The sequence below is a fragment of the Hemitrygon akajei genome, chromosome 7 (genome assembly GCF_048418815.1).
Source record: "Hemitrygon akajei chromosome 7, sHemAka1.3, whole genome shotgun sequence".
NCBI lineage: Eukaryota > Metazoa > Chordata > Chondrichthyes > Myliobatiformes > Dasyatidae > Hemitrygon > Hemitrygon akajei.
Window position 1 is genome coordinate 84,726,174 of NC_133130.1, and position 18,032 is coordinate 84,744,205.

Sequence of the window (18,032 nt, forward strand, 5' to 3'; positions counted from 1 at the left end):
TCCATCAATATTGTCGAGTATTTCCATTGTTTCCATTTTCATTTCTCAACCCCAGAAAGCCAGCATTTCTAGTTACCTGCATCACTGACCATTTCTCTGAGCAATTCTCGGCCAGTATCCAACAAAAAATTTTTTCACACAGAGAGCGGTGGGTACGTGGAACGCACTGCCGGCGATGGTGGTGGAGGCGGATACAATAGGGTCTCTTAAGAGACTCTTAGTTAGATACATGGAGTTTAGAAAAATAGAGGGCTATGTGTAGAGAAATTCTAGGCAAGTTGTAGAGTAGGTTATATGGTCAGCACAACATTGTGGGCTGAAGGGCCTGTAATATGCTGTAGATTTCTTTGTTCTGTGTTCTGAAATCCAGGATCTGAGTGATATTGTACTGTACTATAAAATGTAGTCACGTGATTCATCCCTTGCCTTCTGTGACTAGATTAAACTTGAAGTCGAGTGGATGAGAGACAAGTTAGCCATGGTTGAGCAAGAACCAGCTGGAAGACCAGAGACAAATCAAGAGATTGGTCCCGAAGAGCAAGCAAAGAAAGTAGAGATTTGGGTCATATTCAAGAACAGTGTGTTAAAAGTTCATTTGAATAACAATTTTCAGTTTTGCCATGATGAATTTCTTTCACCTAGAACAGAATGTAGCAACAAGTCAGTGCCCTTTTTTCTAATCTAAGTCCTTCTGTAGTCGCACTGCTTTCACAACACTGCCTGCCCCTCCATCTATCTTCATATCATCCACAAATTTGGCCACAAAGCCATCAATTTTATCATCCAAATTGTTGACATACAACGTGAAAAGAAGCGATCCAACACAGACGCCGGTGGAACACCACTAATCACTGGCAGCCAGTCAAAAAAGGCTCCCTTTATTCCCACTCTTCGTCTCCTGCCAATCAGCCACTGCTCTATTCAGGCCAGTATCTTTCCTGTAATACCATGGGCTTTTATCTTGTTTAGCAGCCTCATGTGGAGCAACTTGTCAAAGGCCTTCTGAAAATCCAAGTCCACAACATCCACTAATTCTCCTTTGTCTATCCTGCTTGTTATTTTTGTCAAAGAATTCCACCAGATTTATCAGGCAAGATTTTCTTTTAAGGACACCATGCTGACTGTAGCCTACATTGTCATTTGCCTCCAAGTACATGGAACCACATACTTAACAATCAATTCTAACATCTTCTCAACCACTGATCTCAGGCTAACTGGCCTATAATTTCCTTACTTTTGCCTCTCTCCCTTCTTGAAGTGTGGAATGGCATTTGCAGTTTTCCAGTCCTCTGGAACCATGCCAGGGTCTTTTGATTCTTGTAAGATCATTACTAATGCCTCCAGAGTTTCTTTAACTTTCTCTTTTGGAACCCTGGAGTGTAGTCCATCAGGTCCAAGTGACTTATCCACCTACAGGCCTTTCAGTTTCCCAAGCACCATTTCCATAATAATAGCAACTACACTCACTTCTGTCCCTTGACAATCTCGAACTTCCATCATACTTTTAGTGTCCTCCCCAGTAAAAACTGATGCAAAATACTTAATTAGTTTATCTCCCATTTCCTTAACCCCCATTACTATCTCTCTAGTGCAATTTCTAGCAGTCTGATATCTACTCTCACCTCTCTTTTACTCTTTATATATCTGAAAAAAAATCTTTTGGGAGCATTTTTGATATTATTAGCTAGCTAACCTTCATATTTCATCTTCACCTCCCCCATGTTTTTTTAGATGCTATCTTTTGGTTTTTAAAATCTTCTAACTTCCACTAATTTTTTTCTCTATTATATGCCTCCTCTTTTGCTTTTATATTGGCTTTGACTTCCCTTGTCAGCCATGATTGCATCATCTTGCCTTTATAATACTTCCTCTTCTTTGGGATATATTCAATCTTGTGTCTTCCACATTGCTCCCAGAAGCTCCAGCCATTGCTGCTCTGCCGTCATCCCTGCTAGTGTCCCCTTTCAATCAACATTGACCAGCTCCTCTTTCATAGATAGATAGATACTTTATTGATCTTAAAGTAAATTCCAGTGTCACAGTAGCATTATAAGTACACAGACATACAAATAGACCAATATTAGAAGAGAAGTACCGGTAAGTGAACTCTTGCTTCAGCCAGTGGTTGAATATAATGGGTGATTGCCCCCGGCCCAGCCAAACTTAAGAAATCTCATTTGAATGGATGCTGCGTGATGTGCCCCCTGTAACAAATCAGTACCCTGAAATAACAAACAGTACACCATATGCAATTAAACGATTATGCTTTATAATTCTTACTTTGACTATATGGTTAGTAAACAAAAAAAAAGAAAAAAAGGGCCCATTCTCATGAAAACAATCTATTGTGCAATGTTGGAGCTCACTGATAAGCCGGTTGTCCACCATCAACCTCCTCCGATCGTCTTTGACCTTTGGACCCTCGCTCCAAATCCACTCCATCCAACGGTCTACTGACTCTCTCCATTCGCGTCTTCTCTCCTCATCTCTCCCCGGCAAAAGACCACAAAAATCTCTTTTCCAGACTCACAAGAAAGAACAACATTTCTCTCATTGGATAGCCCCACATTCCAAAACCCTGTAATCTCTAGTCATAACCCAAACATTGCTGCTACAGAGAAACCATTACATTAGCAGTGAAGTCTCACAGTATGTTACGTAAGAAAGAATAAAAAAATAGTTACCTCAATCTGACAGGAGGGGATCTTCACTTCCCCGGCTATAGGTTGACTCATTATAGAGCCTAATGGCTGAGGGAAGGAATGACCTCATACAGCTCTCTTTAGAGCAGCACAGATGTCTTAGTCTATTACTAAAAGTGCTCCTCTGTTCAGCCAAGATGGCATGCAGAGGGTGAGAAACATTGTCGAGAATTGCCAGGGTTTTCTGTAGAGTCATTTGTTCTACTACAGCCTCCAGTGTGTCCAGTTTGACTCCTATAACAGAGCCGGCCTTTCTAATCAGTTTATTGAGACTGTTTGTATCACCCGTGTTGTTGCCATTGCCCCAGCACACCCCCTCATAGAAGACTGTACAGGTGACAACAGACCGTAGAACATGTGAAGGAGAGGCCTGCGTATTCCAAAGGACCCCACTCTCCTCAGGAAGTAGAGACATTTCTGGCCCTTCTTGTATACAGCCTCTGTGCTGATGCTCCTCTCAAGTCTGTCATTCAGGTGCAGCCCCAGGTACTTGTAGGTCCTCACCATCGGTGGTAGCAGGGAGCAGTAATTCCTCTGGCATGCCTCTGAAATTCCCTTTACTCCATTCCCTCAAACTGCAGGGTGAATTCTACCATATCATGATCACGGTTTTCTGAGGGTTCCTGTACCTTAAGTTCTGGAATCAATCCTGTTCATTACACAGCATTCAATCCAGAACTGCTGATCCTGTAGTGATGTGGGAGGAAATAAGATTGTCAGAACAAACTTATACTGCTTCAGGGAGAATGTGCAAACACCACATAGCACCGGGCAGTGTTGAACGTGGATTGCTGGAGCTATGAAACAGCTGCACAATGTTCAATATCACTGTTGTCAGGGCCCAAGATGGCTCTCTCCTCAAGGGTATGTAGGACCCTGTGGTCACCTTCTTTTCCTATTGGAAAACCACAGGGAAATATGGACCATGTTGTGCTCGGATTAGCCATTGTTAGGTACCCGATGTTCTGTGCTGAGCATGAGGCTGGCAGTTCTGTGCATTGGCCACCCTCGGCTCCCCAGGTAAGATTTCAAACCCAGGGTTGCACAGGATATCTTGATTTCCCCAAGCATTGCAGTAGAATTTGATGAGACAGAGGTGATGGGAGGACTACTTGATACAGTAGTGTGGGGTTTTACACTGATTATTTTCTTAATCTACTAAATGAAATTAATGTAAATAAAAATAGTAGGAATTGTAAAACCAGCTGCTGACTTACAATTGTCTTTTACGCAATAACATGATAGCATATTCCTGACAACACAGTAGCACAGTGGTTATCCTGATGTTATTATGGTGCAAGCGATTTGGGTTACAATTCGCACAACTGTCTATAAGGAGCTTGTACGTTACTCACATGACCGCATGGCTTTCCTCTGGGTGCTGCAATTTCCTCCCATATTCCAAAGACATACAATAGGGTTCATGATTTGTGGGCATACAATATTGGTACAGGAGGTGTCACATTTGCAGGTTTCCCAGCACAATCCTTGCTGATATGATGTGACACAAACAATGCATTTCACTGTATGTTTCATTGTACATGTAACAAATAAAGCTAGTCTTTAAACTCTTTAATACAAAGTTGAGATATACCTACTTGCATGCAAAAACTTAGTAAGGGAATCACAGCTGAAAATAGAGACCTTCATGTCTTGTATTCACATACGAAAGAGAACTTTATTTAAACTTACAGATTTATTTTAAATATTTTAACTGGATTTTGCTTTTCTAATAGCTGTAACCCAAGACTGGTCAGACTACGCTCTTTGGTGGGAACAAAAGAAGTGCTGGCTTCTGAAAACTCACTGGACTTTGGACAAGTATGGAATCCAAGCTGATGCCAAACTGCTTTACACACCACAGCACAAGTTACTAAAACTACAGCTGCCTAATATGAAGACAGTAAGATTAAAAGTTAGTTTTTCTTCAGTGGTCTTCAGGGCAGTGATCGATATCTGCAAGGCTTTGAGTAAGTAGACTACATTGGCATGTTTTCTAAAATCTACAGATATTGCTTGTATGAAGCATCATGTGGATGAAGTAATTTGTATATTATGCTACTGCATTTAAGCTTTGAATTACATTGCTTGCTGCAATTTGCTGGAAATGGAAGCATTGATAGTGCAACAGGGAAGTCCTGAGCATTTGCTCCAATTGGCTAGCTCTTTATTGAAATTAAAAATAATCAAAAAGCCTAATAAGCATAAAATAGACTGGAAAAGCTTTTATAGATGTATTGAAAGGAAAGGGATCAGCTAAAGTTAGTGTGGATCCTTGTCTGTCTGAGAGGGGGGACTAAGGAAATGGCACTGAAATTAGTTTGTCCATCATCATGCGGGAAGACAGTGTTACGTACCCTGTAACTGGGTCACTTACCAGCAAAGATAGAGAGGTCCGTTGAAGTCTGATGGTACTATTTTTAAAAGTATTTATTGATAAAGGGGCACAAAAATAAGATTAATGCAAACATACTGATAATATACATCGTCAATACTAAATCTAAAAGCGCGGGTATAATAATAATCAATAAGAAATAGCTCTATCATTGTCTAGGGGATAATGTATTGTCCGATGGAAATATAACAGTCACTGTTAGTTCGTTCAAGCTGCAGCGTTTTGGGTTTAAGAGAGACGGTTTTAAACTTGCCCAGGTCTTTTATGATGCCAGTCCTTTGAGTCGGGGGAGTTGGTTTCCCCGTTGTTAGCTAAAAGCCGTTTTCTGTGGTACCAGCCACCAGTTCCAGGCAACGGAACTGAACGCACGTGGCCTCCTTCAAATGGCTTCCCACTATTATGGGATCGCTAGCGTTTCTTCTGGTGCGTCTGAGGGGCTGTTCCCACAGACCCTCTTTTATCCTGACTCGCAAGGTCGCAGATGTCAATCAGGTTGGGGGTGATGCAATCCCTCCCTCAACCAGCCCACTTTGCCTGAGGGCTTCCACGTAGTACAGTCTTCAATCCACAAATTCGCCTTCCGGAGACAATGGCCATGTCCCGTAGCTTTATATCGCTGGGAGAATGAGACATTCCATACGTCTCTCTCTCATTTCCTGGGTCCCCTGACCCAACCCAATAGTGATCTTGCGATTCTCACAAAGGAGGGGGCTGCAGGCATAACAACAGATAGATTGAAAGCATTAGGTTGAGAATGAATAAGGGGATGACGAACAGCTTCATTAAGGAGCATGACTATCTGTTTTGTGCGTCGACACTCAAAACCATTTACAAACCCCAATCTCCTATTTAGGAGGAATTTACAAGTGTATGTTTTCCACAGATGACTTCTGCAGAAATTGTATTTGAAGCTTGGAGAAATCTGCTTTTACAGCTCACTGAGAGAATATTAAATGCTCCCAGAATTTGTTTCGACTACCATTTAAGATAACCTTCTGCAGTCAAAGTTTTAGCAGTAAAATGCAATTGTACCTCATTATATCCTCTATGAGTGAATATTTAATGGGGCTATTTCCTATGTTCAATCCTACAAGGGCAAATTAGTGTAATTAAAATCAGTTCTTGGGTTGAAGGTGCTGTTAAACTACTATGGAGGTTGTACTTTCTGCTTTAGTAGCTCGTACATTTTTGTTTGATGTTGCGTTTGCCTTTGGTATTGATTTCAGCCTAATTTTTGCTTTTATTTTTCTTCTTGCAAAACCACTTTTCTAGCTGTCCTTGTACACAAATGCAGTTTTGAAGGTGTGGTCTTGTTGATTACATCTAATCCTTACTGGCATTGCAGGATGTAACGGAGGTAGAATTGGAAAGCAGACATGGGTTATTTGGGTCTTCCCCTCTGTTTGATCAGATCATGACTACTCTGGGCCTCATTCTGAAAGCCTCGAGGATGATTGTATTTACTGACCTTTGTGCCACATCCTTTGAAGTTTCTTTATTGATCTCCATTGTGTAAATGTTCAGTTTACTGTAGTTACTGTAGGTTTTGGGTTTAGAGTTTCTGATGTTCATCACACCTAATGAAAAATGCCCATCCCAAGAAATCCCATGATCGCTTTAATCACCACAATATGCATCTTCCATGCCTCTCTAAATGCAAATGAATCAGAACAGCTTTAAATTGTTTTTTTTATTATCACGTTTTGAGGTACAATGAAAAACTTTGTTTTGCATGCCATCCATACAGATCATTTCGTTGCTTCAGCACATTGAGATAGCACAAGGGAAAACAATAATAAAATGCAGAATAAAGTGCAACAGTTACAGAGAAAATGCAGGCAGACAGTAAGATGCAAACCCATAATAAGGTAGATTGTGAGGTCATGGGCAGTTTTAACTAGGGGCAGTTGTTCCTAAACCTGCTGGTATGTACTTTCGGGCTTTTGTATCTTCTTTGTAAGGGAAGGAGGGAGAAGAAAGGATGTTCTGGTAGGATGGGTATTTAGGTATAGGTTGACTGCCTTACTGAGACAGGGAGAAGTGCAGACAGAGTCCATGGAGGGGTGGCTGGTTTCTGTGACGGCTGAACTGTGTCCACAGTTCTGAAATTTCTTACAGTCACATGCAGGGCAGTTGCCATTCCAAGCCATTAATCTTTCTTTTAAATGGTGAGGGTCAAAGGACACGTGCCAAATTTCTTCAGCCTCCTGAGGAAGTAGAAGTACTGGTGAATTCTGTTGGCTGTTGTATCTTCAAGAGGACAGGCTATTGGTGATTATTCATTAGGAACATGAGGTTTTCAACCCTCTTGCCCACAGCACTGTTGATGTAGACGAGATCAGGTGCACTTTGCTACTAGGGTCTCTTTTTTTCTTTTGGTGCTCTCTCTCTCTCTGTTATTTGAGATTTGGACCAGTATGCTTGTGTCACCTGCAAACCTGCAGATGAAGTTGGAGCATAATCAAGCCACACAGTCTGAGAGTTTACCAAGTGAAGCATGGGGTGCTGAGGAAGCAGCCTTATTTTACCAGTATGAGGGGTCAGTGTAGTAGGTGTGTGCTGCCTGTCCTTACTGTTGGAATTAGATCCAGGATCCAATTGGTCGTCATTTAGTTCTGTAAGCTCTATTGCCCCTGAATCATTTCTGGTGTAACTACTGTGCTGAGTATGTAGACTTTGCCACCATGAATGAAGTTTAATGAGGAATATTCAGCTTAATGTTGAAAGGGTACCATTTCAGATGTGTTGTTCCAGTCACATTGAGAATATAACTAACACTGGAATGTTAGTCTTCATTTCTCTTTGTATTATGCCCTTACTTGTATATTGTCATAGAACATAGAATAGTACAGCACAGTACAGGCCCTTCGGCCCACAATGTTGTGCCGACCCTTAAACCCTGCCTCCCATATAACCCCCCACCTTAAATTCCTCCATATACCTGTCTAGTAGTCATCTTTTTGTTAAAATTAACAAATACATTAAAGTGCAAAACTTGTATTTCATGTTTAATCCACTTTTCTTTATGGATTTCTTTCCATCCTATGTGTACAGGGGAAAAAAAAATGGGAAATAATCTTTTTTTCTGATTGATTCAAGTGAAATTATGAAGCGTGTGCCTTTCCTCTATAAATTGAAGTACCCACCTTTCATTTGAATATTATTTGGTTATACCTAACGATTTCTGCTTTAAGTATACCCAATGACTTGGCCTCTACAGCTGTCTGTAGAAATTCCTCCTCATCTCTGTTCCAAAGGGATGTTCAGTTCTGAGGCTGTGCCCTCTGGTCTTAGTTTTCCCACTATTGGAAACATCTTCTCCGTGTCCATTCTATCTAGGCCTTCCAACGTTTAGTAGGTTTCAATGATATCCCCTTTATTCTTAATAACCTCCAGCATGTACAGGATAAATATTACAGTGAGAAGGCAGGAGAATGGGGATCAGTGTCAGAGCAGACTTTTGGGGGGGGGTGGGGTATACATAGCAATGACTCTAAATACCTGGATTAGTGGAGGAGGAAAGCAAAGGCATTGCCTTTTCTGGGAGAGCAGTGGATAATTATGGATTTTCTGACTAAGTTGGATTCCTTCTGTAAAAGGAGCACTTCAGCTGAAGTAGATCTAACAAAATGAAATTCGAAATAGTTTAACGTTTCAGCTGTTTGGAACACAGAACAGTACGATAGAGTGCAGGCCCTTTGTCACACAATATTATGCAGACCTTTTAACCTGCTTTAAGTACAAACTAAAGACTATCTCTGAAGTTATTATTTTCTTTTATTGCAAGTAGCAACTGACTGCCAGTGCAGAATGCGTGTTTATGCCACGTCTGCCAATGAAAATGATCTACATTTGATAAGTGTACCTGATCTGTAATATCTGCAAGAATTCTGATGTGTAAATTGCATTGCTGTATGCTCTTTGAGTGTAGATACAGTATCTGCCTTGACAGAGAGAAACTATTTTATGCTGCTGAGGAGCACCAAAGGATTGCTGCCCACTTTGATTTTACTTTTTTTTTTTGGAGATGTTTCTTATGATTTTTAGACATGGCGTTGGTGTAAGGACTAGAGGTCAGAAATTTGGGGGCACATTTTCTTTGTTCTGCTCTCAAAACCCATTGCAGGGCCCAGGCCGAGTTGAGCTTGAAATAGAGCTGTGAAGAATATTGGTTCTTTGGGGTGGCTTATGACTATACTACATGTGGCTGTATGAAAGGAAACCTTGCATGTTGTAATGTGAGTATTATTAAAAGTAAGCTAATACTAATCGTGAAGCTGTTGGTAGCAAGAGGCGGGATCCGGGGTTGGCGGGGTCTTTACTTCCGCTCTTTTTACTCCCAGTATGCATTGTATATGGTTCCTCCACCCATGCCGCACGAGGTACCTGGAAGCCTCTGTATTGTAAATATCATTTGCTGTCCCAGATAAAGATGCTCTTTTGGCCATCAAGTTGTCGAGTAGTCTTTTTGTAAAGTAGAAGTTACCACAATGCAGAAAAGTAATGTTGGCTTAGCCCCAATTTCTGGCCAATCCAAGACTTCAAGAGGCAGCCCAGCACAAAAAAAAAACAAACAAAATGTGATTGCATTACTTCCCAATGTATTTGTGTAGATTGCTTCTCTTGTGCGGAGATGGCCCTCCCACATGTCTCATGTTGACTCTCAATGCCTTTAATGGACTCTCAAATATCTCCCATAAATTCTTTTAAGCAGCTGTACAAGCTCATAAATGTTGCCTACTTGCTACCTGAACATATTTTGTTAACCTTGTTTGAGTAATAAAGTTTGGAAAAACAAATATTCACTCAATAATGAGAAATGATATTTAGGGATTTACCTACTTGGCTGTGTAACTTTAGAGGAAGATGAGCAGAGTCTCAGCTGGTGTACAAGCATTTTTCTTTTTGCCGTAGTTATGATGGGTATTCAGGAGGGCCCTTATGGAATTTTCAGGCGTAAGTTCTAAATCTGTTGACTCAATGCTTTTGATAATAACTATAAAAAGTTAACATAAAAAAGTAAACTTCGTAATTCCAATATATTCCCTTGATTGTTAATCTTTAGCTCAACAGGAAACTTCTGTGAGTAGTTTGCAAAAATACTCAATTTAAATTTTGCACAACTAAAAGATTGTTTCAAAATTGTATTACAGTAAAGGACAATATTGCTACTGATATATGAGCCTTTCTGACAGTGTCCCCCCACCCCACCCCACCCCCAACCAACTGCTGCACACTTCTATGACTAACCTCACTGGTGTGTGTCAGAAACATGCTGCCTGAGAAAGTAATGGAGGCAAGTCACACATCATCTGGATGAGCACTTCAATCGCCAAGGCATAGTAGGCTATAAATAATAGATTGCTAATGCTCATCAATGTGATTAGTACAGATGGACAATTAATGGTCAGCATAGACATAGACACAGGCCTGTTTCTGTGCTGTGTGATTCTGACTTTATATCCTTCTGTTGTTTTATCCCTCAAGTTTGTTTTTGTCATGTGTTTATCCAGCTTCCCCATGATTGACCTTTCCGAACATTATCACACCAGAGTTGACTTCCATATTTAATCATTTAAAGTTATTGTTTTTGGTGTGAATAACTAATACTGGATTCAAACATACGACTATCACTTGCCTGAGAAAGCAAGTGAGCTGTGAGGAACAGTTGTGACCTTGAAGGTAACAATCTGCAGTGGAGTAGAACAGATTGACCAGCTTGGACAAGAGGGAAATGGGGCATCCAGGAACCAACGAAAACAAGAAAACTTGCAGATGTTGGAAACCTGAAAGAAAGTCAGGAAATGCTCAGAAGGCCACAGATGCATTTGTGGAAAGAGAAACAGATTTGACAGGGAGTTTGAGGTGGAGCCAGAGAGAAAGAACTTGTTTTCCTAACTCCACAATAAATGAGGCCTTCTTTTGAAAAATTTGCAGTTTGGAAAGCAGACCCCCAGAATCTGGGTGAAAAACATATGAGAATAATCATCAAGTTATGGTAAGATTGGTCGCTGATGAAATTTGAATTTGGACTCATTAAAAAAGGAGGTAGATCCAGTCTATGCACTTAAGAATATGTTGCGTGCATCTCATTCTAATTGAATGCACTAGATTTAATCATTTGTATTTTATCAATTTTCTTTTCAGATATTCGTAGGCCAGAGGAACTTTCCCTATTGAGACCGCAAAATACCGTCTGTAAAAAGAAGAGTAAAGAAAAAATTGATATACGTCCAATTAATGACGATGTTTTAGATTTGGATCAGGTACCATTATCCCCAGGATCAATAGGTAATTAAAATGCATTGATTCAATTTGGAACAAGATACCGGAAACCAAAATAAAAGCAGAAAAAGTTTGAAAAATTCAGCAAGTCAAGCTGCAGTCGTGGAGAAAGAAAGAGTGACAAGGTTTCTTGTTGAGGATCTTTTGACAGAACTGGAGAAGCTTTCTTGCATTGCCTCCACATGAGTGCTGCTTGATCTGTGTAGAGAAAATATTTTAAAAATTCATTCTTTGTTCTTTTCTGATTTGGCAGCAAGAGGTATCTGCAAGCAAAGGAGGCACTGTACACATTGTTGAAGGTTATAAGAAGTTACTTTGTTGGAAACATAGAAAAGCTACAGCACAATACAGGCCCTTCAGCCCACAAAGCTGTGCCAAACATGTCCCTACGTTACAACTACCTAAGCCCTCTATTTTTCTAAGCTCCATGTGGTCATCCAGGAGTCTCTTAAAAGACCCTATCATATCCGCCTCCACCACCGGCAGCCCATTCCACACACTCACCACTCTCTACGTAAAAAAAACTTACCCCTGACATCTCCTCTGTCCCTACTTCCAAGGACCTTAAAACAATGCCCTCTCGTGTTAGGCATTTCAGCCCTGGAGAAAAGCCTCTGACTATCCACACGATCAATGCCTCCCATCAGCTTGTACACCTCTGTCAGGTCACCTCTCATCCTCCGTCACTCCAAGGAGAAAAGGCCGAGTTCACTCAACCTGTTCTCATAAGGCATGCTCCCCAATCCAGGCAACATCCTTGTAAATCTCCTCTGCACCCTTTCTGTGGTTTCCACATCCTTCCTATCGTGAGGTGACCAGAACTGAGGACAGTACTCCAAGTGGGGTCTGACCAGGGTCCTATATAGCTGCAACATTACCTAGCCGCTCTTAAACTCAATCCCACGATTGATGAAGGCCATTGCTCTGTAGCCCTTCTTAAACACAGAGTCAAACTGCATAGCAGCTTTGAGCGTCCTAAGAACTGGGATCCCAAGATCCCTCTGATCCTTCACACTGCCAAGAGTCTTACCATTAATACTATATTCTGCCATCATATTTGACCTACAAAAATGAACCACCTCACACTTATCTGGGTTAAACTCCATCTGTCACTTCTCAGTTCAGTTTTGCATCCTATCAATATCCCATTGTAACCTCTAACAGCTCTCCACACTATCCACAACACCCTCAACCTTTGTGTCATCAGCAAATTTACTAACCCATCCCTCCACTTCCTCATCCAGGTCATTTATAAAAATCACAAAGAGTAGGCATCCCAGAACAGATCCCTGAGGCACACCAATGCAGAATATGACCCATCTACAACCACTCTTTGCAATCTGTGGACAAGCCAGTTGTGGATCCACAAAGCAATGTCCTCTTGGATCCCATGCCTCCTTACTTTCTCATTAAGCCTTGCAGGGGTACCTTATCAAATGCCATGCTAAAATCCATATACGCTACATCTATGGCTCTACCTTCGTCAATGTGTTTAGTCACATCCTCAAAAAATTCAAACAGGCTTGTAAGGCATGACCTGCCTTTGACAAAGCCACGTTGACTATTTCTAATCATATTACACCTCTCCAAATGTTCATAAATCCTTCCTCTCAGGATCTTCTTCATCAACTTACCAACCACTGAATTAAGACTCACTGGTCTATAATTTCCTGGGCTATCCCTACTCCCTTTCTTGAAAAGGGGAACAACATCTGCAACCCTCCAATCCTCCAGAACCTCTCCTGTCCTCATTGATGATGCAAAGATCATTGCAAGAGGCTCAGCAATCTCCTCCCTCACCTCCCATAGTAGCCTGGGGTACATCTCATCCGGCCCCAGCGACTTATCCAACTTGATGCTTTCCAAAAGCTCCAGCACATCTTCTTCCTTAGTTGAAGAATAAAATATAGAAAGAAAGAAAAATAGTCAATAAAGTAGTGAAAGACAAAATAATACTTATCGACCAATCATTAGGTCATGCTACACAATGTACTGCCGAAGGTAACCACAAGTGTCAGAAAGTTTTGCCAGTCTCTTTCCCTCTCAACATCCTTGTCTACCTCTAGCTCTTAGCACTAGTCACAGCTCAGCCTAAGATTCCCACTTTCAGAAAGGTGTTGCCCCTTTTTATACCCTTCAAAGATCTAATGTAACTTTTACACCAGGACATTTCCATCCCTTAGTGGCACCATCCTGCACTTTCTTGCTCTTGTGACCTTCAGTCTAGGCACATAACCTAGAAACAGAGATAATAAGTCTATAAAAAGGTACAAATTCTTCACCAGTATCAAATCTCAAGGATATGCATCCATTTCTAAGCTATTACTGCATTCCTAGGTAACACCATTTTGTCTTACAAATTTCCATTTTGTGTTAAACATTTTAGCATATACCAAGGAGGAATCAAATTCAACTCTTTCCTTACAACCTATTGACTACTTCCAGTGTTTCTGTTGGTTGCATGTATACAAGTGACTCAATAGAAATGCATTTGGGTTTCAGACAAAGCCTTTGTTTCATTTTAGCCTCTCTAAACTTTGCATCTCTCAGTATGTATCGGTTTGTTTTAATTCTTCTTATTGCACACATTTCAGGTTTAAAAAAAAAAGCCCTGAACTAGAAAAATATTAAATGCTGCTACTAGTAATTTATTTTTTCTAATAGTGCAATGTACTTTAATAATAACAAGAGATTCAGTAATAACTTGCTAAATAATTGGAAGTTTTAATTTGAAATTTTAAGCAAAATAACCCTTCTGAGCATAACAGAACCAACACTTGGAGCACTGATCTCTCCGTAATCTGGTGCAATTCTTGAGCTAACATGAGGTAGAATGATGGCCCATTTCATTGTTCCTTCTGATGCAATAAAGGAGATTAGCGCATAAATGTACAAGTGTTGCACTTCTGATTGTGGAGGGAGCAAGAAATTGATGTTTCTCTGCACCAACTAGAATTGGGGATTGAAGTTGCCTTTTGACAATAGTTAACTGTCACTTGTATGAATGGGTCTCCAGTCTCCTCCTCACAGCATGCTTTTCCTATAACATTTCTTTCTGTCGTGTGTTTATAACCTGCCAACCCATTCACGTCCCAGCACATTCACAAGATGTTTAGACTGGTGAGTAGCTGCCACTCTTTCCTATTGAGCCTGATTGCCCTGAAACGATTCATGTTGGCACTAGAGTATCATTCTCAGGCACTACATAAAATAAAGTACTATTATTCTTTTCCTGCCTGTTAACCTCTCTAGACGTGCCTGGGTAAAGTATAGTCACAGTACTGAGGCATGTCTAGCCCTCCTGTTCTTTGTTCCTCTTCCAGTTAATATAAAATACTATAGTGATGGGTAACTGAATAACCTCGTTGGTAGGCCTTAGTCCTGTAACAAGGAGACTAGCAAAGTACCAGCCACTACCCTCAGTCTCTCTACTGTTGAGAGGCCAAGAAATGACATTGTTAATATTTTCCTTTCTTCAGGCACTACTCTAAAACACATCAGGACAACGTCAACTAATCCACCCTGTCTTTCCCTCTATTAATGTAAACTCTTGCCACATCGTCTCTCTCCAGTTCTGGAGTGTGTTTCTCACTCCTTGCGTCCATTCCAATCAATGTTACAACTTGCTGATTTGTATCTTTCTGACTGTGTTTCCAATGAGGCTTCAGTGCTGAAGCTGACCCAGACAAACTTGGTGATTGTAGACTGGTGTTTCACCCTGGTGAGGGGGAAGAATTGGGTAGTTTTGGGGCAGGGGAAGAAGCTGGAGCACTAATGCGTGTCTTGGACACTATCTGACTGATGGTCTGACTGGATAGCTCCCATGCATTTAGTTGCCCCAAGCAAGGTAAGGATGCATCCGGGAGCCAGATATCACAGCACCAGGTATAAAAATGCTGCTGTCTTTGTTTGAGTTGTTTTGTGGGTGGGGGTAGAAAAAGCAAGCCCCTGAAAAGTTAGCTAGGCAGGGGCTGTTGGCAAAAATAAAGGACCCTTTATCTTGAAGCTCTTCACTGATTTTGTGGGAGTGGGGAATGGGGAGGTTGCTGCTTGTTTTACCAAGCGGAAAAATCTCGCATCTTGGGTTGGTTTTCTTAGCTTCCAGTTTCTGTCTGCAGCTGTGAAAACGGGTACCATGCCTGGAATGATGTCAGTAGATGTGTGTGACATGCTAGATGCATAGTGAATGTAGTTCATTCCCTATCACGCCTCATCCAATTTACTGTTGGATAACGATTTGCAATAGGAAGTGGGCTCTAATGCAATTTAACCTGGGGGAAAACATATTAATGTGAGATTTGTATTTTAAAAAATGGGTAAATGTACACCAATTTCTGGGTAATAATTTTCACACACCTTAACTGAACTGAATTAATATTTGGTACATATCCAACAATTACCAAGTGACATACAGCAGCAAAATAATCTCAATTACCATTTCCAGCAAAGTTACTTATTGAACAACATGTTTAGAGTGTTACAGACAATAGGTATCAGAGAAAACAGCATGCTAGCTGAAATGTTGCCTCACTTTAGCATTCTTAGTTTGTAAATTATGGACAATTTCCATTTAAACAAAGTATAGTGATGATCTGTCATTTGTCTGAATTATTTTATTGAATTAGATTTGTATCTTTCTCCAGACATATTGCCTTGTTTCAACAAGATGTTTTATACAAATGCCTGCAATTCGAAAGTCAGTTGCGCAAATGTTTCATCATTCCATTTGTTTCATTGAGCAGCAAGTCCTGGACTGTACAGCAAGACGATGACTCCCATTTATGACCCCGTCAATGGAACGCCTGTTTCTTCTACAATCACTTGGTTCAGCGATAGTCCTCTAGCTGAACAAAAATGCAATATTCTAGCTGTTAGTCAGCCAAACATTACGCCAGAGGTACTGGCCAAAATGTACCGGCCACAGAATCAAGTTGACAAAGCGAAACTAAATGCTGGGTAAGAATGTTTGAAATGGATTGAATGTTTGTTAATTGGAAGTAACATCTGAAGTAAATTAATCAAAAGCAATACCTGCCCTTAAGTATGCTTGTAATAAATATTGTGGTAGTGATTTTCTTTTTAAAGGAACAATTGTTTTTGAAGCTTAGAATATATTTTATATAGAATAGATATTTACATAATCAGAATATTGCTTTAGTTTTTAGCTTATTATCAAAGGTAGATCATAAATTTATGCAGAAAATCATCAGATTCTTAAATAAAATTTCAAGTGAAAGCAGAATGCAGAAGATGCTGGAAAATCTGAAATAACACAGATTTTTTTAAGCTTTCAAAAGAAAGGTAGTAAATTTAAAATGTTAACTCCAGCTCTCTCTCCATAGACTCTGCTTGACCAGCTGTGCAGATCCACCATTTTCTTACTTTTTTAATTTCAGTCAACTCAGTTTTATGCCCCATCGTTTTACAAGTGTTTAACCTTTACTTTGTACTTGTAGTGCTAACATTATTGACAACTACTTAGTAATTTTCCCAGAGTTTTATCCAAGGAGACCAAAGTATACGAGACAGTACTCTCTTTGTTTTGTGTTGAAACCTATTTTCTCAGTTTGCTCTTTCTTAATTTGGGCTGTTAACATGTTGAGAAAAGGTTAAACCATATCTAATGCATTGAGCAGAATTTTTGAGAAAATTAATCTGGTAAATGAAAGTAAAACCGACTCAGCATGTTACTTAGCTGTGAAGAAAGAAACTGTTAGTACTTCCAACAAATGGTGCAACTTGCATCCTGGGAATAGTTTAAAAATGCAGAAAAAATGTGAGTTTTAAAATGCAGACAAAGATGAGGGATGGGAAGAAAGGTATGTCTGTGATCAGGTAGTAAGCAGGAGTGAGTAAGTTGCAAAATGAGGAGATAGTAAGAAACTTGAATAATTATCTGGAAAAAACATGCATTCATGTTTAGATCCCTGCAACATGCTCAAGTAATGTTTTAAATGGTTGACGAACGTTTGTATGTTATTTTAGCATTGCTCCTTCCATGTAAGGAGCTCTGAAGATTCACATGAATGAATGAAAGGTTTCTGCTAATTTAATCAGTTGCTCAATTTACTGGAAATGCTACATTACACCTGGCGCCACAGGAGTAGAGAACATGCCAGCCAGCCGCTTAAGTAGAGGAACAAATATAAAATCTGGCAAATGAGGGTAAAACCTTTCCATTAGTGGTCCACCAGGATAGAGATGGGGCATCACTGCGATTATAGTGGAGGTCTGTCAGTAAGAATTAGGACCTTTGCTAGGCAAATAATGTGAACGAAGGCAAACATGGTTACACAGGTATCAAAAACTTAGGTGTGTAGGTTTGAAGTGGTGGGAGAGTCTTTTAAAGGGGAAATGAGAGAGGTATTGATATTTTTTACTCAAGTGGTTGATATCTGGAATGCCCTGCTACAGAGGAGGTGGAGGAATCAGATACAATACTATGTTAAAAATGCATTTAGTCAAACACTTGAATAGGTAAGGCGTAGAAGCATGAGCAATTGGGATTAACGTAGATGAGAAAAAGGTCTGTGTGGACATGGTGGTTTGAAATGCCTGTTCTTGAGCTGTATGACTCTGTGACTCTAGGTATTCCAAAGTATTTAATGAACAAAGTATTTGACACACCATGGTCTTAAAACCTTTCACAC

The 18,032-nt window shown here is 40.3% G+C and overlaps 1 protein-coding gene across 4 annotated transcripts in view; it reads left to right on the forward strand.

Annotated features, from left to right (window-relative positions):
- Positions 1–18,032, forward strand: part of fermt1 (FERM domain containing kindlin 1) — a 76,489-nt gene that overhangs the window by 22,440 nt on the left and 36,017 nt on the right. For all 4 annotated transcript variants that reach the window (XM_073051329.1, XM_073051330.1, XM_073051332.1 and 1 more), the window contains 3 exons: positions 4,439–4,672; positions 11,245–11,388; positions 16,125–16,338. In XM_073051329.1, coding sequence (XP_072907430.1) covers positions 4,439–4,672; positions 11,245–11,388; positions 16,125–16,338 — 592 coding nt within the window. The remainder of the gene's footprint in view (positions 1–4,438; positions 4,673–11,244; positions 11,389–16,124; positions 16,339–18,032) is intronic.